This window comes from Falco biarmicus, chromosome 9 (assembly GCF_023638135.1).
Source record: "Falco biarmicus isolate bFalBia1 chromosome 9, bFalBia1.pri, whole genome shotgun sequence".
NCBI classification, from domain to species: domain Eukaryota; kingdom Metazoa; phylum Chordata; class Aves; order Falconiformes; family Falconidae; genus Falco; species Falco biarmicus.
The window spans coordinates 16788486-16810954 of NC_079296.1; the positions used below are offsets into that span (position 1 = coordinate 16788486).

The following is a 22469-nucleotide window of genomic DNA, read 5'->3' on the forward strand; positions in this document are numbered from 1 at the left end:
TAGCAGCTGTCTGTAATGTTAATTAACTGTGTGACTAAAGGTGTAATACAGACCAAACCTCTTCAGTAACTAGGCAGGGTGCCCCGGCACTGCTCCGACCCCGTGTGCTAGCCAAGATCCAGGCTCCTTCCTGGCTGCTGCTGGAGTCCTCCCAAGCCTCCGTGAGGTGTACAGAAAAATATTTGCTTAGAGAGCCCAGGTGCTCAGCAGAGGCTGGCAGGGCTGGGAGAATGACCCCCTGCCCTCTGGGGGCTGCCAGACCACCCTGGGTGGCGGGGGGGGGCCCTGGGCACATCTGGGCATTGGGTTAGGGTCCCCTGCTGGGATTGTCCCTCCTGGCACGGAGCGGGGTCTTCCCATCATGGGTGTCCTGCTTAGGGCTGGGGGTGTGCAGGGACAGGTGGAGGTGTTCACAGGTGGAGCAGGGAAGCGAACTTAATTCCTTGATCCACTCTGGGAAGCTTTCTGTGCTGAAGGCTTGCTGTTTGGTCCCTAGCAGGAGGGGAAGGCACAGGCAGCAGTGGGATGCAACCACGGGGTGAAAGCTGGGAAGCATGGAGGTTTCTTCCTCCAATACGTTGTCCCCCTCTTCCTAGTGCATTCCCCTTTGCCAGGGTGTTGGTGGCATCCAGGGCTCCTTTGTCCTGCAGGTTTCTCTCCTGTAAAAGTGTACTCTTGCCTTCTAACTTCACAAGTGGATTTCTGGCTTTCCCCCCAGGCTTCCACTTTCTTTACTTGGGTCTCATTGACTTTTCTCCCTTACTTTCTATAGAGTAACTGCACTTACCTCGTTGTTTCCACACCCTCCTGAGCCTTGCTCTGGGCCGCCTGGCCATACTGTGGAGCTGGAGGCTGGTGGTTGTTGTGATGCTGGCTCAGGCTCCTGCAGGTGCAGGGAAGCTCTGCCCAGAGGGTGCCTGGGCTCTGAGAGAAGGAGAAGCTGAGGAAAAGCAGCCCTGAGGCCAGCCAGTGCCTCTCTGTTGGGGCTGTGGTGCTGCTAATAAACTCAGGCTTTCCAAAAGAAACCCTGATGCTGGATGCTGAGCAGTGACGTGCTTGGGTGTCCTCACCCTTCCCTCTGGCAGTGGCATGTGCTGCCCTGCCGTGTCTGCCCACTTTGGCAGCTCTGGAAGCAAAGCCCAGCATCAGCACTGAAGGCAGTGCTGCTCAAAAGGAACACCTGTGCTTGGCTGAGGCTCCAAAGGCTCTCCTTGCCCTCTGCATCTTTGAAAACAGCACCAGCCTCAAAAGAACAAACTTGCTTCTCTGCCAGAGCTAAAGTTCTTTAAAAGCTTGGTGGTAGCAGCTCCTTTCTTGACCTGAAACATGAAATGGGGCAGTTGCTGTACTACAACCCACATGTTGATTAAAAAAATGCCTGAAAACAATAACAGTGATGCTTTTAATAAGTTTCTTATGCTTCTGTTACAATGCATCCTGGAGTGGAGAACTATACAGTATGTTACACATTATAAATATATTTCTTTATGAAAATACATGAATATATTTTGTATAATGCTGTGATAAGAGGGCTAGTTCACTTTAGTTTAAAAAGAGAAAAAAACCACACCACTACCAAACATATAATGTGAATGGAGGTGGTAGAGTATATGAGTTCATGATGCTATGTCTTAAACTTTAAATTCAGTTTGCATTGATTCACATTCCTTATGGTCTCTGTAAAGCTGGAGGGATAACAGGGGGTATAAGTTAATGTAGAATTTTAGTCCCCTGTACTTATGAAGATATACAGACTATTCACAGAATAATCAAGTTATAAATCTTTCTAGCTTTGGATGCAGCTAGCAAGATACACAGTGGATAACCAAGTCCTGCAGCAGCAGTGAGAACTGGAACGTTAAACACACCACCTACTTTCAGCACAGCCATGTGGGGTTTTTTATTGGGGATTTTGCAGGTTTTATTGGGTTTTGGGTGTGGGTTTTTTTGTTTGCTTTGGGTTTTTTTTTTTAGATGCTAAGTAACAAACCTTCTGAGTACTTGGAGAGCTGAGTTTGAGCTGCTGTGTTCACTTGCCCCTGCAAACTACAGCTGCTCTGGGAGAGTGTGGTTGGGGTGCTTTGAATCTCAGAAGAGATCCTGCCCTGGTTTTGAGGACTCCAAGGGCTCTGGGTGAGCATGGGTGAAGCAGCTGCTATGGAAGACTGCGCCTGCTGAGGCTGATCCATGCCTGCCAGCTTCTCAAATCGCGGCTCCCAGGCAAGCTTGGGTTGGGGAGGAATTTCTAAACAGCAATTGCTTGACTTGCAGTTATATTGTAATTTAGGGGAGCAGAATAATTTTTTAACAAGAGGCAAAGTTGGTTTAGTTAAATCTTTACTCCATGTGCATTAATTACTGTGCTGGTACCAATAACAGCTGGTGTGCAGAGATCGCTGCCACCATGGGATCTTTGGAAGCATGTGCTGCCTGTCCCTTGGGTCTGGAATCTGTGGACATGTGGCAATAAGGCAGCCACCAAACCCAGCCTTGGTGTTACACAGTTGTTAACCTGACCTAAAGGAGGTACATATGTGAGTAACTTCCTTGCAGCTCTGCTCTCCCTCCCACCTTTTCCCAGTGGAGAGCACACAGGCTGAGCTGCACCGCAGCGTGACTGCCCCACCTGCAGAGCCAGAGGGCTTCTCTATACCTTAAAAGTAGGAATTCAAGCCTGGCTCCCCCGAAAAAGGGCTGGCAGCACCAGAGCTGGGCTGCCTGGTAAACCTGAGCCTCTGGAGGGGCTTGTTCCCGCAGTGCCCCTTTCCCCGTCTTGGCAGCAAGCATGCTCCGTGCCAGGCAGCCAGGGGTCTGCAGAAGGAGTGGGCCCATGGGGTTAGAAGCTAGTGGTGGATTTGGGAACGGCCTCATAGGATGTCTTGGTTTTCCTGTTGAATGCTGGTAAAATGGCACAGTTGGCCAGATGCTGCTCTGAAGGGAGGAGCCGTGCTGGGACAAGGAGACGCTGCCCCAGAAAGCTTATTTCAGCTGCAGAAGGTCCCCAGAAAGCAACGATAATTTAAAAGGTTCAATGTTCCAGGTAACTCTGCTCCTAATCCAGGGAGGAGGAAGAATTTCCAAACTTTAAAGCCTCAGTTACGGTGCCCCGATGCCCACAGCAACGTTCACCCCTGGCTTGCCCGTTGTAAGTATGCTTCAGGTCCAGGAGCGAAGCCGTGTAGAGCAGAGCACGTGTGTGTCCACAGACCCTTCCAGACCTCCCCCTTCTCCCCTTTCCCCCTTCCTGTCCCGCACAAGTTGGAGTTGCTCCGTTGATGGCTGTAGGATGCAGGTAGTGCAGAGCCCCAGGTTCGTGGCTGTGTGTTTGCTGGTGCTCCCGCTCTGCCTCTGGAACAGAAACACGTGGTGAATGGGAGAGACTGGAAGGGCTCCTCTGCCTTCACCTGTGGGCCGAGCCTGAAGGTGGAGGACAAGGCTGAGCCTGGTTGTCTCCGAGTCGCAGCCATGGCAGACCGCCTGCTTCCCAAGGCATCTGGTGGGCTGTGATTTGGGAGTCTGTTGGCTGACTGCAGGTAAATGAATTTGCTGCTGTACTTCTGGTAAAAAGGCTGCGTGATGTAGCTTGTATGACTAGATGCCTTTAAATTGGGGGGGGGGGGGTTGTTGGAGTTTTTGGGTTTGTTTGGTTTTGTTGTTGTTTTTTTTTAAGTGGGAGGCTATTAAAGTGAAGGTTTATGGGCCAGTCCTCAGCTGGCATAAATCCATGTAATCTGACATGTTTGTTGGAGCATGTCTGGAACGAGACTGTCTCATTTCTGTGCTGAGAAGAGGCAAAAAACCCGCCAACCCACAAAGAAACACATGCTGCATTACTTATTTTACCTTGCTCCATTTGACTTGGGTTATCAGAAAGGCCATATGTTTTCGTTCTTTGTGTTTTGCCCCAGAACAATCATGGAGTTCCTCTCGGTTTTCCCCAGCTCCGAAGACGTAATATCTGGCCTTAACAAATAGAAAAATACAATTAAAGCTGACAGTGGTCAGAACGCATGGCTGTGGCTTTACCGTTAATATGCTGTGCATATGTACCCATCACCCAAGCTGCACCCAAGGCAGCTTCCCCCTCTCCGCTTTGAAATTCCAAAACAGATGCTGTCCACATATTTGTGGCAGAATTAAAAAAAAAAAAAAAAGCTACAAAATGCAGTACTCGGCATGGAGTCACAACAGAACGAATGGGCACGAACATTGTTTTGTTGAGCGTGGCCAGAGTTTTCCCGCTAGCTGGAAGCGAGGGGGGATTTCTGGGAAGTTAAAAAATCTGACCTGAAGTGGTTAGTAGGAAATGCAACATTTTGAAGGAGAACACTAAGCTAGCTGCTGTGGACTGTCTCCGGCTTAGGGGTTTTGTCCATTATTTATTACATATGACTGAAATAAGTGTAACGCATCCTCTTTGCTTGTAATGGGTTAGTTACTTTGGTAAGTCCTGGAGGTCTGAGCTAAGAAAACCTGTTGGAACACTTTTTAAAAATAGCTGCTGTTTAAGAAAGAGAAGCTGTACTTTTGGGGTTTCTTTTTAATGCGATATTTCAAAGCTATTTACAGAAAATAGCTAATAACTATTTATTTCAAATAATAATAATAATAACAACAGCTATTTGCTTCAAATCTTTGATTTGAAAAATTTTTCAGCTCAAAGTCCTGACTGATGTGGTGCCGACTATTTATTTTGCCAACTACTAATTCGTTTTCTTTTTAATCTAAATGCTGTAGGATTGTTTTGTTCAGCGCTCAATTCTTTTACAACAGAATGGTCAAAACCTCCGCCTTGATGTTGTTTAATTCTGTGGCTGCTCCTCAACCCTGGGCACAGGGGTCTCCCTTGGCTGTAATTTCCCACACAATCTGACCTGGATCTGAGGCTCTAGGGCCCTTCTCAGGCTTTGCTGTATGATGCTGAAGATGGGTTTTGTAATGTTAGATGCACTGTCCTTCCTAACCTACTTCACCCTCACCACAAAGCAGCCCTCATATGGCAGCAAGCTTTTGGGAGCTGTCAAACTGAAGCTAGGAATGTACTGTGATTTGAGGTTAGCTTGTTCCCATGCATCTGCATTAAAAAATAATAATAATCGCACTGGTACCCAGGTAGGTGTGTCTGCACAGCAGTGCCAGGCTGGGATTGTCTAGAGCTTCCCAAATTGGACCCTGCGCTGGAAAGGGGTTGGGGACAGCATCGGAAAAGCTGCCAAGCACAGATGCTTTCCTTGAGATGGCTACATCTGCCAGGGCTGGGCCAGCCCGCTTCCCAGCATTACTCCTGGCAGGTAGTGGGGCACTGCACGTCCCATCGCTTGTCCTCAACAGGAGCTAGGGAAAGCAAGGAAAAATGATAGGAAGGTGCTAACGTTCTTCAACCCTGGATTTTTGGGGTTTGTTTGTAATACCATTTTATGAAGCCAGGTGGCGTGGCAATGTGTGGGCAATAAACTGACCGAGGTCGGCTCCCGCGGAGCCTTCAGCCCAGCTTTCCCAGGCCAGGCTACATTCACACCTTACTGTTCAGAGCAGCCTCAGACTGCAATTGCTTAACAACGGCAAGTGTTTGGCCGTATGATGCTCCGCTGTCAATTAAGAGCCATTTTCTGTCACTAAAACCAGTCACAGTGGAAAGGCAAAAGGTTTTCATCTTGGGGGGTGTCATCTGAGCTGGAAGCAAGTTCCTTGCTCTTTGTGGAGGGATCGTCCTGCAATGATTTGGGGAAGAAATCTACTTTTTCTGCCACAGGTCAGCTCCAGGTCCATGTGCTGCTTAAATTCATAACACCATGGTCAAGTAATTCATCAGCCTGTTCTGGCCCTTTGCACAAAATAGATGTTGCTTTGCGGGAGTAAATGTACTAGCAGGAAAGAGAAAATGAAATGAAAACCTGAGCCTGTTCAGAACAATGTATGACAAACCACCAAGTCTTGTGGCGGTGTGTTTCCCTTGGCAGGACCCCCTCTCTCCTGCTGGAAGAACCAAGTTCTCTCTCTATCATAAGAATTCTTCTGTGGATGTTAAAAAAAACAAAAAACAAACCCAAACAAAAAAACCACCACAACGAAAAGGAAAACAAACCAACTGCCCTGAAGCAGATCACTCATCATAGGCAGAGTGGGAGCATGAAAGGGGATTTGCTTTGACCTAGTTATAAAAACAAAAACAAAGAGACTTTCTCTAATTGCCCAAATGACTCAAGTGTGACTGGGTGTCAAAAGCAACAAATCTCTGCTTGTTTCAGAGCTGGATGTTAATGCAGGGCACCAGCCTCCAACCTGTTCAAGACCTTGGGAGATGTCTCTGAGCCCGGGGAAGCCCGGGTAAGCAAACACCAGCCAATTCCATGTGCCTGCATGCATAAACAGGACCAGGAGCCAGGACAAACATGTTTCATAAATTACAACAAAGACAGTGGCTTTAAATGCCTGAGAGTATCAGAGCTTCAATGTTTGGTTTGCCAAAAGCCACAGACAAGTGAGACTTTCTTGATTTACTGTTCTGGTGCTGCCGTAGGAAGGGTCTGGCTTTCTGTCCAGCAGTATTTGCAAGGCTGTCATTGATCCATGAAGCCTAACTTTTTATTTCAAAGGAGCCTGAGGGCAGCTGCCGTAGCAGCAAGGTGCCCAGCTTTTGCAGGCACCGGTGAAAAGCCCAGCATCACTGCATTGCTGTTGCAGGGTGTGGGGTAAAAAAGCAAGATCAGATACAGGTAGGGTGAGGGAGGGGAGCTAGGAAGCAGGAGGAGAGGCAATGGACTTCAGCAGAAGCAAGGGTTTTGTGTAGATATGTGGCAGAAGAAAGTTAGTGAAAGAAAAGTGAAGGCCAGTCATCAGCTACAGAAAGCAACCTGGAAAAAATCAGCATACGAGATCACTGGGGCTGCCCAGTTACAGCCAGGTAAAAAAATTTGTCCTTTTGGCATCCTGTACAGTATTTCCATGACAGTAGCAGTTGTCCAGTATATGCGTGGAAGTTGCAAAAACTATTTCTGTCGAGAACTATCGGGCTGGCCCCTCACTGGAAGTACACTCGGTTGTATGCCCAGTTGTACATCCCATTTAGCTGGCTGGGAACCTATCCTGCAGCTGTCACACAGCGAGCACTGGCAGCATCCTCAGTGCTGCAGAGAAAGGGACGAGTGGGAAGTTACAGAGACAGGATTTTTCTGAAGCTCAAATAAAGTCCTGGTTTAGAGGGCAGGTTCACAAGAGTGTGTATTTTTCCCCCAGCTGCTCTACCTTCTATTTTAGATGGAACTGTTTGATCTCTTTCTGCTTTGTGTTTCTTTCAGCTTCCCAAACAATAGGAGGAAGCTTGCCTGTTATGCATGCTCAGGCCCCAACCAAGCTTTTCCCAGCTGGAAAAATCACTCCATGAACTACAGAGGAGGTGGGTGGGTTTTATTTCCAGCTGCAATTACAAGCTTCCCAGTTCCCTGATGCATTTTCTAAGGTAGGTACAGGCTGTCTAAGGGGAACAATGGGACATTCCTAAGTGCTTAAACAACTGCTGTTTCCCAACCATCACCCTCTCTAAAACCTGAGGAGGACTTAAGCACATTTGAGCTGTTCTGCTTAAGGTTACAGAGACCTCAGCTGAAAAAACACGGGGGAAGTGTGCAGCTCCATCTCATGCTGCTGGCTTTGGTGAGTAAGATACTTAGGCTCTTCCTGTTACCCAATTATATACCCAAACACGCCGAATTCACCAGACCAGCCGGGAGGACTTGGCAAGCGCACAGGGAGCATCTGTGCGAGGGGTAGCGGGCAGCACCCTCACCCCCTCGGCCAGACATATCACACAGCATGGCTCAGAGGCCAGGCTGTCACTATCCTGGTAGATAAACTTGCCCAAAGGGACCAGCAGGCATCTCTTAACAGGCATGAGACCTTGTGCTTGACCCAAATGTTCACCCAAGCAACAAGCAGGTCCCCGCCATGAGCACATGCTCAGCAAACTCTGTCTTGCCTTCCTCTGGCAGGACACCTTCCAGCTGGTCCAGACTGTCCCATCCCATCACACATCATGCCACATGGATTACTGTTCCGCTGGATGAAAGGTGGGAAGGTGGACAGAGGAAAGCATTAACCTTAACTGTGATGCTTAGGAGGGAGCAGAAAGGTAAATAATTAGGCTATAGAATGAGTCTGGCCGATTGTCAGCATGGCCTTGCCCTGTTGGGGATAAGCACCTTCTTTTAGGGACCCTAATGATTCCACTGTTCTCACACAGGTCCTGTTATCCCGTCTGGATCTTGGAGCACCTGGGCACTACGGAAGCAAATGGCTGTGCTGGCCAGGACCACCACATGCAACGGAGAAGCAGGTAAGGAGGGATCATCTTTGGCCAGCAAAAATCTCCCAACACTAAGTGGAAAAATCTGCCGCAGCTCTGCCTTACCTGTACAGCTGCGGGCAGGACCTCTTCAGAGCAGCGGAGGACAGCCCCAGCTTGTTCTGGTTTCTCAGCCGTGTCTTTCTCATAAGATCTCTCATTCTTCCCCAAGCGTGGCTCTCACCCTAGGGAGCAAAAAGAAACCACAGCTTGAAGGACCAGAGGCTGGCTGCGGGCAGACCTCATCTGGCCAACATATGATACCTGGGGGTACTCCAGGGGGGTAGGAAGAAGATGGGAGCTGCTTTATTTCAGAACAGTTGGGTCCCACAGAAGTATTTTTAACTGCCTGCAGTGATGCCCAGTGGGCAGCCTGTACCTGTACAGGGCACAACGAGGCAGGCTGGACCAACTGTCCGTAACAGCATCCTTCTTGTACTTTGATGACATTTCCATGCCTGCGACCCTGCTGTTCCTTCTGGTGTCAGGGGTGAGGCCATTCTCTGGGGAGGGCTGAGTAGCTGCTTAAAGGCACGTTTTACCTTATTGTTATACTGTGCTGCAGGCAAAGAGGGGTTTGGTTTCCCACCTACTCACACGAACCCAGGGGGGCCTTTACAACAAAAACAACCCAAAAAAGCAACTTGACTCCCTTCTCCTTCCTGAGAGGCCAGGTGCGTTGGTATCAGCCCTTTTCAAGGTGGTGGCTTTTGTGGACCGTGAGATCAAGCCTTTGTTTCCCTGTCACTCTGCGAGCCACAGCCACTGGGCACTTACATTTGAAATGCTAATAGAGATTATCAGGAGGTCAGGGAGCCTCCCGTGGCCCTCCCTAATGTTTGTTCTCTCCAGGCTGAGCTCATCTGGCCTCACGAACTGAAAAGGAGCCACGCATCAAAAAAATTTCATTTTTTTTTTTGCTACACTGTTGTAAATTTCCTAGAGTAATAGCTGGAAAGCCTTAGGGACAGAACAAAAAAGATCATGCCCCAAGACTAGTGTAACGCGGAGAAACCAACCATTCCCCTTTCAATGCAGTTGTCAGACCATGGCCGGGGCATTGCTCTGCCCTGTCCCGAGGTGCCTGCCTGCTGTGCCACCAGCAGAGCCATGGCTCCACACACTGGGGCCACCTCGGCAGAGGTGTGCCAGCCCTGGCAGAGCCTCCTGCCGTAATTCTCCTTGGGGGTCTGCTGAGTCTGCAGCTCAGACCTCCAGCTGAGGTCACGGGCTCAGCAACGTCGGTTTCAGGGCTATTGAGTTAATTGCCCGTAAGTGAGACTTTACTCATGAAATATCAGACCTTTGTGTTTAGTACTAGGACTAAGGTATGCTGTGGAAAGGTTCTGGGGGCTCAGCAGTTGGTCCCTCGTTGTGTTCAGGGTGTCCCAGGAAAGCAAGTGCTGCTGGGATCTCAGAAAGCCTGCTCCTGGAAGCTAGCTAGCTGTTGTCTGCAGGGAGGGTGGCAGGACCACAGGCCAGGCGCAGTAAGTCGCAATACATCCACGTCTGTTACTCTGACAGCACATGTCAGGGGTCAGTGAGCCTCTTCTGCCCACGTGTGATGCTGTGTGCCACAGGAGCTCGGGTCACGAGAATGCTGATATGAGTTAAATACATTCTGCAAAGGCAGTACATACCGAATTGTTCTTGCTGATGTCCAGACCCTAAAAACAAAAGGCAAATACATTGATAAATGTCAACAAGACAGCAAGACCATCTCACAGCGCTGGGAACAGACTGGGCTCTGTTCTCAGCTCTGCCCTGGAGCCCACCCGTAGCCTTGGTCAGGTCCTTTATCTCTTTAGGATTCAGTCCCTCAGGTGTGTGATAATCCCCTCTTTCCTCCTCCACCTCTCTTGTATTTAGACTGCCAGTTCACCTGTATAGCATCTAGTAGCCTGGGGACCTGTGCCACAGAATTCCCAAGCAGTACCCGCACTGTAGAAGTAAATTTTTCTGTTTCATGCTCAGGGTAGAAAATGCAATGCTGAGTGGCAATACTAAGGTGTGGTGTAACAAGAGAGAATAAGGATTTGGTTTGAAGAGTGTGGACACTGATTCTGCAGTCTTGTGAAGTCATCAGGGCTTTCCATGTGCTTAAAATGATGTTCATGCTCCAGCAGTTGGCTGGACGCAAGGCAGAGCATGAAGCACCTTCAGGAGTCAGCCTTTGTTTGGCCTCTGAAGTTCATCAAAGCGTTTGCAACCTACTTGCAACTTTGGGGTGGAAATTTCATGGGAAGGCCTTTCCTGTGAGACCCCTACTCCTTCCTCTTTCCTGCCGGGCTGGGAATACTCTGATTAGAGCCTCTGCCCTGGCATTTCAGCACTTCTGATCCCCACCGGAACCTGAAAGTGCTGAGGCACTGCAAACAATGGGAAAGAAAGGGAGAGGAAAAGCATTCCTTTCAGAAAAGCTGCTCCCTTGGTCTTCAGCCACACAGCTCCCCCGAAATGCTTTGGGGAGGGCAGCTGATGACACTGATATGCTGCCAGTCTGCTAATAAGCGCTGCCAGCTAAGGACTGGCTCGCTATAAATTTCATCTGTGGTAATGAATGTGTGCTTGGTTTAATCTCACCAGCAACAATAATGAAGATATTTAGGAGTTCACATGTTACGTGGAGTTAGCAAGGGCTAAAGCCCACGTTGCTGTCTGCAGGGCCCCTCTCCCCTGTGCCAGTGCTCTGCTGGTGCCCTCTCGGCGTAAAGCCATTGCCGTTGTCTTCTTTTAATGCTGGGAGCAGAGGTGCAGGGCACCTTGGCCCCCACCACCCCAGCCCCTGCAGCAGCAGGCAGGGTTGGCTTGCTCCCCCTGCACCCTGCTCTCGGTCGCCTGAGCAGAACTTCTCCCACTGGTCCCACTGGAAAGCTGACTCCGAGCTTATCACTCACCTTTCTCACTGCAGGGTCCTTTGATGGAAAAGCCTGTCCCTCAGCCACACCACCAGCTTCTCTGAACTCATTCTCCTTGTTGTTCCTACTGTTTGACGACTTCCTCAGCCCCACCATCGGCTGGCTGTTTCCTGATTCAGGGTGTCTCTCGCTTCCTGCAATGAAAGACAAGGACTTGCTCTCGTTTCTCAGCAGCATCCTGCTAGGGTGGCCTGTGGCCAGTGCTGCCAGCAAGCTGCAACTGCAGCCAGGATGAGAACCCTACGGACTTAATGATGGGATGAGACCCCAACGTGCCTTCATGCCACTCTGCAGTGGAAAGAAGGTAAATGCTCTGACAAAGTGTCTGACCACAGCAGGACTTTCTAATGGCTTCCTCATGGTCCTATTTTCCTTCCAGATCTGCTCTAAAACTGCCAGGAAAAAGAATTTCTGAGCCTCGGCACTAGAGATCCCCAAGGCCATCTCCACCGACTCGGTCCTGCTGGGAGGTGTGCTGGTGTTCTGTGTTTCACCAGGTATTAGAGGCAGGCTGAAGCCCAAGGTATGAAATAAGCTTAAGTCTCACTTAGTGGGCTGGTTCACATCTAACATTGGATCCAGACTTTTCAGCTGGCTGAAGCCAAAGACAGGCTGAGCTCAGTCTTTCTCAGCCTTCTGGGAAAGCTGGTCCCTGGATCCAAGCTTTGCAGCTGGGGCTTATTTCCACTTGGTCTATAGAATAGGTCATCCTCCAGGAATGTGTTCTGTGCCTGCTTGAGAGGGTAGGAAACTAACAACAGGCATACAGCTTTCCATCTTGGATCAAATCCTACTTTGGCTGGGGGGGATTTTAAAGCCACGTGGAGGGGCTCTGCTAACAGACCCACTCAGGTGTGCTGAGTTTCCAAGAGAGACCTGTTTTATAAGGCATTTATCCTAATCTTTGTTGCCACAGCTGTGGAGCAAGAAGTCCTGCTTCATGCATGTGAGGCGGCAAGCGTTAAAATCCTAGGCGTAGAGTGTTTAAAAACTCATCTCTTGGATTTCCAGTTAAGGTTTAATTCCACTAGCACCTTGCTCTGTTCTAGTCTGCCTTTCCTAGGGAGAAGGTTGCTGGTCAGCTTATTCCATCCACTGGTGGCAAGCAGAGGGTAGGTTCGAGGGACCTGAACTCACCATTGCAGCTGCTCAGCTTCTCAGCATTCGCTCCTATTTCTGGGATGATAGAAAGATCAGAAGGGTTTCCAGTCTGAACCAAGAGGCTGTGAGGTCTGTTCCTCCCAGCAAAAAGCGTCTTCGTGTCTTGGTACGAGTTGAGGAAGACGCTGGCAGCTCCACAGGAGCAGTGCTGCAGAAAGTACTCCTACACCAAGAAAAAGAAATGTGCAGGCTCTCGGGCTGCATGACCCCAGGCAACCGAGCACGGCGATGGTATGGGCGAATCGCAGCTGCTTCAGATGAGGGATGCCCAGCCTTGCTCCAGGACCCATCAGAACCCAGAGAAGTTATTTAATTTTCTAAAATGCTGAGCTGCCTGGAGTTGGTAATATAGATTTTTTTGTGGGGTTGTTGGTGTTTAGATTAAATTGCCTGATACTCAGCATCTTTCATGTTTGTTTCCCTGAAGGAATTGAATGCAAATTTCTCAACGCAGAGCTACTCAGCTAAGGCATTTGTGTAAATAAACAGATGCATCATAACAATGACTTGCATTTTAAGACAATATTATTTGGTTTGGGACCCGGACAGACAACAATCTCTTGTATTTTTATTGATGGGCTGCCATAGTTCACTTGCATGTTACCACTCCAATTCACTGCACGTGGTACTTCAGCTGGTGTCCGTCTGTTGTAGCTGGCATGGTGGGAAAGGGAGATGTACCCCGCATGACCATGCTGCACAAGATTTTGGTGGGGCAGAAAGCAAGAAGGGCTTTATCCAGCTGAAGTGGAAAGGGAACCAAACTATTTATTGGGGTTGGAACCAGTGCAGGCCAACACCAGTTTAGCACTTCCAGAGACCCCCAAGTAGTAACAGTTCTAACGTAACATCTCATCTGTATATGTTGCCACAGCAGCATGGCGCTTTGTGTTACGTGTGCCTTTGGGAGGTGCTTTGAAAGGTGCTGCTTTTGGCCCACGGCTTTAGAGATCTTGTAAAGCAAAGGATGTGGAGTAATGGCATTTCCTTTGTGTCCCAGGACTGAAATGCCACCGGTGTCTGTGGTGATGTCTGTACAGCTCTCAAGAGCAGCACTGGGAGCACTGGCTATTTACAGTTCTCACGACCAGCTTTTAACACTGCACTAGCCCATCTCTGCTCTGGGGGTTGTGACTTCCCTAGGTGTGCCTTGGGCATGGAAACCTTCCCGTGTTCATGGTCTGCATGGAGAGCAAACATGCTTTGGAAAGTAGCCTCAGGACACCCTCCAAAACGCAATGTGGACAGCAACATCCATGTCCTATGGCAGACAGGGGTGGCAGTGTCCCTATTTTGCACAGAGGGGCTATGACTCTGAAGAGGAAAGTGACAGCTGCTCAGATCAAGGAGATGCAGGCATCATGGAGATACCCGAGGGAGAGCACCCTGCTTTGCAGAACACATTGCAAGTGCTGAATGTTACAGCTCCCCACCAAACTGTATGGGACAAGTGCAGCTGAGAAGGTACTACTAAGAGCTCTTGGAAAATACAAAAAAAATCAAAGTTTCAAACAGTGAAATGAAAGCAAGTGCTTTTCATTTCAGTGGGAGCTGGGGAGGAGGGGGCACGTACACCAGATGAGGATTTGACCCTGAATTTGCAGCTTGGAAGGGTTACTTTGAGCGATGACTCACAGTTGTAAAGCTCCAGGAAATGTGTTAACAATTCCCAGGCTCTATGTAGGAGGCTGCATTCCTCTGAGCATGAAAGATGGGTACATGGAAATGACGGGCTACTCTGCTCTGCAACCTGACTCACAAACTTGGCTTTGGCTCTGAGGAGGCAGCAGTCACCTACTGCAGATCCAGTCACAGCAGGTGGGAGAGCAGCACCAGGGGAGGAATGATGCTGTCGGGAGAATAAAAGACTCGCCACAGCATGGCTGGGAAGAAACAGCTGAGTGTGACAAACCCCTTCTGTTTCTTTGGGGAGTGATAAAATAATAAAAAGGGAGGGGAGGAGAAAAGCTGGAAACCTGGTGTGATGGCCAAAGAAAAAGAATTGAGAAGCAGAAATGGGGTAGAGCTGAACAAAATATGCAGGGGCTAAAAAACACTGTTTGGGAGGATGCTGGAATGATTTGCAAATTTCAGTCAAATTCCCCAGCTATCTCTGGCTGATAAAGAAACAACCACAAATAGGAACCCTGAGATGTTTCATGTCGGTGACTCTTCATTTGGCAGCTTAGACGCGCGGCAAGGGAAAGAGAGCATGGAGCTGGGTAGTGGTACCACTGCTTCTCTTTCCCACCATGTCTGTTTTGTGGGAAAGTCTGGGATTTTGGGGTTTGAAACCAGAAAGAAAAGAAGGAGCTTTTAATTCAAAACACAATTGAATGTTTTGTTTTGATAGCATTGACGGGGGCAGATGTGTTCTTGACGTTTTCAACCGTAGAGAAGTTAAAGCTACTGACTTTGAGCTGGCCATTGCATGGGGTGAGAGGGATGCTGTTTAACTCAACAGAAGCAAGCACACCTGCGAAACAACACTGAACAAGAACAGAAACCCAAGCCCATCCCAAGGGAAATTGAGCCCACTGTGGTGGGCGAGGGGTCCCTGAAAACCAGAGCAACCAGCCCAGGTGAGCGTGGGGTCCAGTAAATTAGCATCTTCCCTCACACAGACATGGAACTTCGCATCTGGGCCTTGAGTATAGCTTTTAATGGAAGATACTATGGTGTCTGCTTACCTCTTTTATCTGGCTCATCTTCTGTTCTTTCTGCAAGCTGCACACTTGCTTTTGGAGACGCAGGTTGTGTTCCTGCAGCTGCCCGATCTTCTCAATCAGTTGGCAAATGTGTTCCAGGTATCCCAGACCAGATCCCAGGGCTTTGCTGTTCCCTTGGTTCACCTGCAATGATAACGCATCTTAGACCATGCAGCAGCAGCAGAGCAACCCTTACTTGTGGGTGGGAGCCCAGCACACCCCTGGCAGCTGTGGGCCATGGTAAAGATGCTCAGGCTTCCCCTTGCAAGGAGCTTTGGTTACAGCCAGACCTGAGGTCATACTCAGACCTGAGTATAGCTACATGTACAGACCTGAGCTATAGCAGGCCTGTAGCTTGCTCACAGCTCTTTTCTGGATTGCTCAGCAAGACGTGCCATCAGAGGGGCTCTTCTGACTGATCACAGGCTGACACGGAGCAGAACCTGACAGCCTGTTTCTAATTCCACCTGCCAGGTTAATTTTCATCTTTTGCTGGTCACAGGACCCTTACAAACAAATATAGTTCTACTGTATGGTATAGATGGCTGGGGTTCGTATGGCTCCCTTAGCCCAGAGCCCTCGGGCAAGTCACACCTAGGTGCACTGGGGCTGAGCCTGGCTTCTACCCAAAGGCAGGCATCTGCAGGTTGCAGTGATTTGCTGCCGTGTGGCCAACTTTGAGGGTAGGTTTTACCTGCCTTTGGCAATCCACAACCATTATGGCACGGCTGAACTCAGACCCTCATTGCCGCTGGGTCAGCGAGAGGGATGCATGCCTGGACCGAGCTGCCAAAGTGGTCTTTAGCAGATCCCAGCTTACGTCCCCGCTGCTGCTTTCTCAGTCGCTAAGAGATGCCTGAAGCAAGTTTGCAGGGTCAACCCTGCTGCCTGGCTCTGGCAGGGTGTTCTGTACCACGGATCTCTCTGTGCCCAGAACCTGCAGCATCCCAGTGCTGCGCAGCCACCGGCAGTGCTGCAGACAGGCAGTTCTGTGGCAGAGGAAAATCAGCGGTGCTTCCCAGCCTCCTGCTCAGCACCTCGCCGCTCCTGGCCCCCAGGCTTCCCTGAGCACAGCGAGCATCCTCTCCCGTGCCGCCGGCGGGCTCTGAACGTGCTGCTCACACACACATGCAGGGCTCGCTTCCACCTTGGCGCTGCCTGCTGATGTGCATGTGATATCAGTAAGTAAAATAAGCCTCAATATTTACAAAAGCAGCGCTCTAAGTTTATCTTACTTCAAAAAAATAAGTTCTCTCTACAAAAGCAGGAAGCTTGCTCTGTCTCCTTTCCCACAACAATCTGCATTTTTGGGGAAATGCCAGCCTTGGGACTCTTCCTGTCTTTTCATTATGACAGAAAGCTCATGGTGTGTTCAAAAATAATCAACATTAGGATTTACTTCTTTTTAAACAACTGATGATACAAAGTTGTTTATAAACAGGTATTATTATGTCCAGATGCTTTTGCGTCTGAGGTTGGGACAGAGGTCACATGAAATCACATGAAAACCGGTGATGACTCCGAGCCAACCCGTCATTAACATTCATGATTTTTATTTTCCTCTCGGGCAGAGCCTGCAGGAGCGGTGGCAAGACAAAGGCTACTCAGCCATAAAACCGAGCCCTTAGCGTGTCTGTGCGGTGGGAAGGGGCACAGCCCCAGGACCCGCAGGGAGAACAAAGCCTACATGGTGTCTGCTGGGAAAAGCTTGAATCAAAAGCACTATAACCGATACATCTGAAAGCATCCAGGGATTTGGGGCTGCCCAGCTTCGGAAGCGTGACTTGCAGAAGGTATGTGAGTATTGGCTTCTGAAACTGGGCAGTTTTGAGCTGCCACAAAATGAGTAGTCATTTTTTTTACGCTGACCCAAAATAGGTAGTCAGAAGTTCCTCATTATCCTGGGAAACACAGCCTTTGTGCTACCACACCCTCTTTCTTCACGTTTAACAATCCCCTTTCTGCCAGTTTGCTGTTGCAGTGGCGGATGGAATGTCTGTATTGCCCTAACGAGACACTAAGCCAAATCCAACCCGTTGTAGCTGCAGAAACAGAGGGGAAGACTACAAGGGACAGAGGAGCTCTTGGAAAAGAGGGTAAAGTAAAACATGCGTCCGTAACCTCAGGGCTGGGGAGAAAGCACAAAGCATTTGAGTGTGACCTCTTTCTGTTAGAACCCCTCCTTTGGTTCCGTGTTTGTCCTGCGCTTGATATTTTAAGTTCCTGATGAGTATTTGCAGCTGCTAGGGTTACAGGGAGCGGGGGGAGAAGGGACAGTGGCCCTGATCTCCAGTGCTCTGTGTCCAGGGCTTAAGCAAAGGTGTGTTTGGGGCAGGCATGAAGAAAATCTGGCTTTTAGCAAAAGTTAGAGAGAACCTCCAACTCCTGAGCATAGATACAGGCCTTCAGAAAATGAGAGGGACAAGATGTTGAGCAGTTGCTCCCTGCCTTGAGGCAAGGTGGATTTACCCCTGTAGAGGACCTAAACCAGATAGAGGTTGGACTTGATACAGTTCACAGCCAGCCTTCAGAAGCAGGCAGTCTGGGCTATTTAATAGGAAATTATTTTGCACTTTATTGAAGTGATCCCAGCCAGCACAAATGAGGAAAAGGCAAATCAGGCACAGCCTCTGGCGCCTGCCCATCCTGGCAGGACCAGCTGCCTCTGCAGGCAGCAGGCAAAAGGGGGAAAGCCTTCAAGGGGGATGCTTCACCTTGCTTGCCCTGCCACAAGGCCCATTAGCTTCAGGATGGCTCAGATATGGCAGGCGTTAAACACTAAAAAAATGTGTAATTTAGCTGATTGCCCCCAAAAGGAGAGGGTGTCTCTAGGGACCCTTCCAGGGCTTTCTTTTCCATGGACTGGAGATACCTAACCAGCCCTCACTGTCTTCTAAGGTCATGCCAAGTGCTGCGTAGAACCTGGTCTGTCATGTTCATTCTGGTCTAAATATTTTCCTCTCAGCAGTTTTAAGCCAGCAGTGGAGGGTGAGCAACCATAGGAAAACCGCAAACATTTTCCAGGATGATTCTCTTCCAGCCTCTGTCCTCCCCGCCAAAGCTTCCCAAAACATTCACTTAACGGGACTGAAATGTTTCCTGTTCCCCACACGGGGGTTGCCCAGTAGTGTTAGAACAAAAGCCACGTGCCCATTTTTGAGTCGATGAAGCCTACGAAGAAGGAAAACCATCTCACCCACTTGTTTGAAGGTGAAGATGCGAAGGATCAGACTGACACAATTTTTGAATCAGATGGTTAAAGTTGCACTATGAAGTACCAACATAATGCGTAAATAATGCCAGATTTTCCTTTTGGGTAGATCAGGCTGAGCCAGACCCACTGCTGGAAGGAGAGGAACCCAAGGCTTGCCGAGTCGCTCCCGTTACAGTTTAGCCCCTGCAGAGCTGTGGTGCCCTACGCCGCCGTACAGCCAGGTAACTGAAGGGCTTTCTGCCCGGTGGGTGCTCGCCTGGTGGAGTTCTGGGAACAGGGTTCAGTACATGGGTCCCTGCTCAGCTTCCGACAAACCATCACTGTTGTGCTGCCCCACAGATTTCCTAGGAAACTTAAAAATACAGGATCAGCATCTGCACTGGGAGCTCTGGCTTATCCAGAGCCCTCCAGTCACTGTTCTGACTGGGGTAAACCAACAGTTTTCCCCTGCAGCCACCAGTAGCAGTGGTGTGAGCATGTCCCCCCGTGCACGTGCCATCGTGCTCAGCCCCTGAGCACTGCAGAGGTCTGAAGGGCGGCAGGAGCTGCAAGACGGGCGGTTGCTTTCAAGCCTCTCGTCCAACTGAGGCATAATCAAAGCTGCATTTCTGATCATCTAACCAGTGCTTTGTCCCATGCATTCCTGCCATTACTCTGATGCATGCAATGGGCTTTTCTTCAGCTGGGATCAATGAAAATCTGCCCTGAGCTGGGCCTGGCAGCAGGAGCTGAGGGTGACGGGTGGCACTAGGTTGCAGGCAAAGCTCCTCTTTGTTCAGGCAAGAGCTCACCGATGTTTCTTGCAATGTCATAGGTTTCTGTGCTTTGTGCAATGCTCCTCACTTGCGGACAGGTCTGAGTTATACCCTGCTCCACGCTCCCACAGATCCCTCGCTGCCCACTCCCGCCGTGTTAGCACGGCCAGTACGGAGGCAGCATGGTCCCTAACGGCAAACCCTGGTCACACACTCATGGGGCTTGGAGCAACTGCTGGGTGACGCCACAGGCAGAGCGGGAAGCATTTGTCACTGGAAGCTGACAGCACCAAAAGGCTTGTGAATAACAGGAAAGAGGGGGATCATGCTGTATATTTCTGACGGCTCCACCCGGCTGTCCAGGAGGGGCTGTGCTTGCTGATAGCTTCTAGTTTCCTCCAAGCAGCACGCACAGGCTATGGGCTGATGGCCACAGGTTGCCCCATACCTCCCCCGAACCGTGCTGCTCTCCGCAGAGAAGTATTTTGACTACTTCAGCCCAGGATAATTAGCGCTGCATCAGTAATGGGGGGGGGATTCATTTCATGATGATGATGCTTCCACCCTCTCTCTTCTTCTAGGGGTATGGGCTGGCTTTAAATGCAAACTTCACAAAGCGTGAGGGAATGTTTGCACAGCAAAAGCATCAAAAGCTAGCATCTTCAAACTGACCCCAAACATTTAATTTGGCTTAAAAGGAAATGCTTTTATTTAGGCTTCAAAGTTCTTTCACTTGTTGTTTGACAGCTTCCACTTTCTTTCATCTTTCTAAATGTAGGCAAATTTCAAAACAACAACAGTTCAAAACAAAAGATCAGAAAGCTTTGTCTGAGAAACGCCAGGCTGAAATGATTCCATCTAGATTTCCACCGAAGCCATTCACTGAATGAATCCAAATGGTCAAACTTTTGGTCACTTCCAGTTTCTTTTTTTTGGTGTTTTCCCTCCTGCAGCCTCAGCTGGGAGGGTGCGGAGGGCCATGCTCGGCCAGTGCTGGCAGCCTGAGTTGCTGGGCTGTGCCGCTGAGCACCATGCTGGCACTGGGCTGTGCCGCTGAGCACCGTGCTGGCACTGCTGCAGCCAGTGGGCTGGGGACACGCAGCTGGTCCCCTCTCGCTTGGAAGCTGCATTCCCCAAACCAGCCGCAGAACTGAGGATGCTGTCAGTTATAATTAAATAATGCTCTCACCTGGTGTCAAATTAAGCCGGCATAAGCACTCTTGCATCTCTATTGACATGGACTTAATGATGCAACAAAACAATTTGGTTTGCTGTGTTCCTTGCTGAGCAGAGTGGGAATGCTCTGCGCTGGCCTGCTACCTTTCAGATTACACTGGTTGCATTTCCAGGGGTATCTGAGCCCTTCAGATGACATCAGGCTGGACAAGAGATTGGCCCCTATGTACCACATTGTCTCTTGGACACGTGAGAGCCACAGAGTAAGCCTGGAGCAGAGCCTCCTCACTGCGGGGAGCCAGGCGCATCCCTCAGCCATGGACATCTGGGCATCCCTTCCGAGCAGGTCCCACCTCCGTTGCAGGACAGTGAGGGCAGGCCAGCCTTGCACAGGCTGGGCAAGGGCAGAAGACTCTGCAGCGGCAGCCGTGGGCATCCCTTGCCCCCATCAGCCTGGGTGCTACCTGGCATCCTGGCAGCTGGAAGAGGTGCTGGTCTATGGCTACAGCAGCCTGGAGGTGCTGTGTGAAGAGGGGCAAGCTTCCCCAGCATCTAGGTCACAGCTGTATTTATACAGCTCAAAAAACAAAGAAAGAAAAGTGCTCTGGGGCACAGAGCTTTAGCACTCAGCCAGCAAGGATATTAAAAAGAAGGGGAGATAAGCTCCCAAGAGCTTCGTTTCCTCTTCACCTTCTTTCTAATTTATTCTCTTGTTTATTTAAATGCTCTGCTTTGGGGAGGCTCCATTTCACAAATGATTTAAAGGAATTTCATGGGCAGCCAGAGCTGTCAGACAAGACCAAGCTGGCTGCAAACCCTCTGGAGTGTGACAGAGAATTTAGGTAACTTTATTTTATAAAGTCTCCTTGCGGTCAAACTCTCCTGCTCTGGTCCTTTTCTGAACTCTCTGCCAAAAGGCCAGGGCGCTGACTGTTTGAGGACTGTGCAAAATAGACATCCATCTTCCGCTGTATGTGAGACAGCTGGGGGGAGAGGCTGCTCTGCGGGATCGTGCCTCACTTGTACGGGCTCGACAGGCAAAGTTAGCAGAAGTGGGCGATGGCTGACCTTCCTCATTGCTTGGGAGGGTCTGGCATGCTGGGGAGGAATGATGGTTCAGGGCCTGGGCAGAGAGGTCACGGTGAAATTATCTGCACAGCAGACAGCACTTCTCACTTGGCTTCCTCCCACCCATCTCCCTTTCCGATCCATCACTGTTACCGCAACGAATGCCCTGAACAGAAATCCCCGTTGTGCACCATCGGATGTTTTTGCTGTGTGACCCTTTCCGCCTAGTCTGCCCTTCTCCAGCCCTTTGCTCATGGGGCTCCTTGGCCCATCTCTCTGTCATGAATCACCTCTCCAGTTAGGTCTTTCCTTGGTGCGGGAGCCACTGCAGTGGGCAGGCAAGGCAGTGACCTGTCTGCATGCTGGTAGCCCAGGGCTTTGGGCAATGTGCTGGGGTGAGTGCTTGCCAGCATCCACTACAGGAGAAGGTGCACAGAAGGGCTTTTCATCCTCCTGTCAGTGGCACAGTGTATCCAGCAAGCAGAAAAAAGAGGGAGTCTGGAGCGGGACAAGCTGCTGAAAATATGCCTTTGCAGTTTTGTTCCATCACAGCTGCACTGGCGAGGTAAGATGGGAGCTCCGATCCAGCCCGGCAAGGATTTGGATCTGTGCATTAGCTCCCTGCTCACTCGTTATTTGACAAAGCTGACTGGAGAGGACAGGACAGGCCTGGACAGAAACGAGCCACCCCTTAGACAAGTTCTTTCCACATTCTGGTGCCCCGATGGCAGTCCAGCAGTTCCCAGGAACAGGAATAACTCGACCTTGAGAAGAAAACAATGTTCTGCCCCCCATCCCGTGTGTCAGACAACAATGACTAACTTCACAACCTTCATTTTAGGACCAGAATTGAGCCTGTCCTCTAATCTGGGGCTTTTTGAAACATCAGATCTCCATGAGCCATTAGCCATCCTCACCCAGACTGGATATATGTGAACTGCTTCAGGATTTAACTGCTACGAAAAGAGCTCTTAAAAACCGCTTGCCATGATTTGCTGCTTACAACAACAGTTGCAGGGGAGATTCTCTAACTCACTGGGATGTGTCCCAGCTCCTGACAACCCACAGGACTCAGACCCTGACTGAGGTATTTGGACAGGCCTGGCTCTAAGCTTCAGTTTAGGTGTT

At 49.8% G+C, this 22469-nt stretch overlaps 1 protein-coding gene and 1 long non-coding RNA gene across 7 annotated transcripts in view; one reads left to right on the forward strand and one right to left on the reverse strand.

Moving 5' to 3' along the window:
• Positions 1-1940: 1940 nt before the first annotated feature.
• Positions 1941-22469, reverse strand: part of LOC130155186 (uncharacterized) — a 30978-nt gene continuing 10449 nt past the window's right edge. For all 5 annotated transcript variants that reach the window (XM_056352204.1, XM_056352205.1, XM_056352207.1 and 2 more), the window contains exons 3-9: positions 15111-15272; positions 12397-12583; positions 11239-11393; positions 9982-10008; positions 8408-8526; positions 3844-3963; positions 1941-3348 (exon numbers count right to left, since the gene is read on the reverse strand). In XM_056352204.1, the coding sequence (XP_056208179.1) occupies positions 3867-3963; positions 8408-8526; positions 9982-10008; positions 11239-11393; positions 12397-12583; positions 15111-15272 (747 nt within the window). In that variant the 3' untranslated portion in view covers positions 1941-3348; positions 3844-3866. The remainder of the gene's footprint in view (positions 3349-3843; positions 3964-8407; positions 8527-9981; positions 10009-11238; positions 11394-12396; positions 12584-15110; positions 15273-22469) is intronic.
• On the forward strand, positions 16361-22469 carry LOC130155189 (uncharacterized). 2 transcript variants are annotated; one of them, XR_008823941.1, is made up of 4 exons: positions 16361-16921; positions 17097-17224; positions 18449-18563; positions 22183-22469. It is a non-coding gene; the product is annotated as an uncharacterized LOC130155189 (long non-coding RNA). The 2 variants fall into 2 exon arrangements; XR_008823940.1 differs by having other exon boundaries at positions 18449-22469.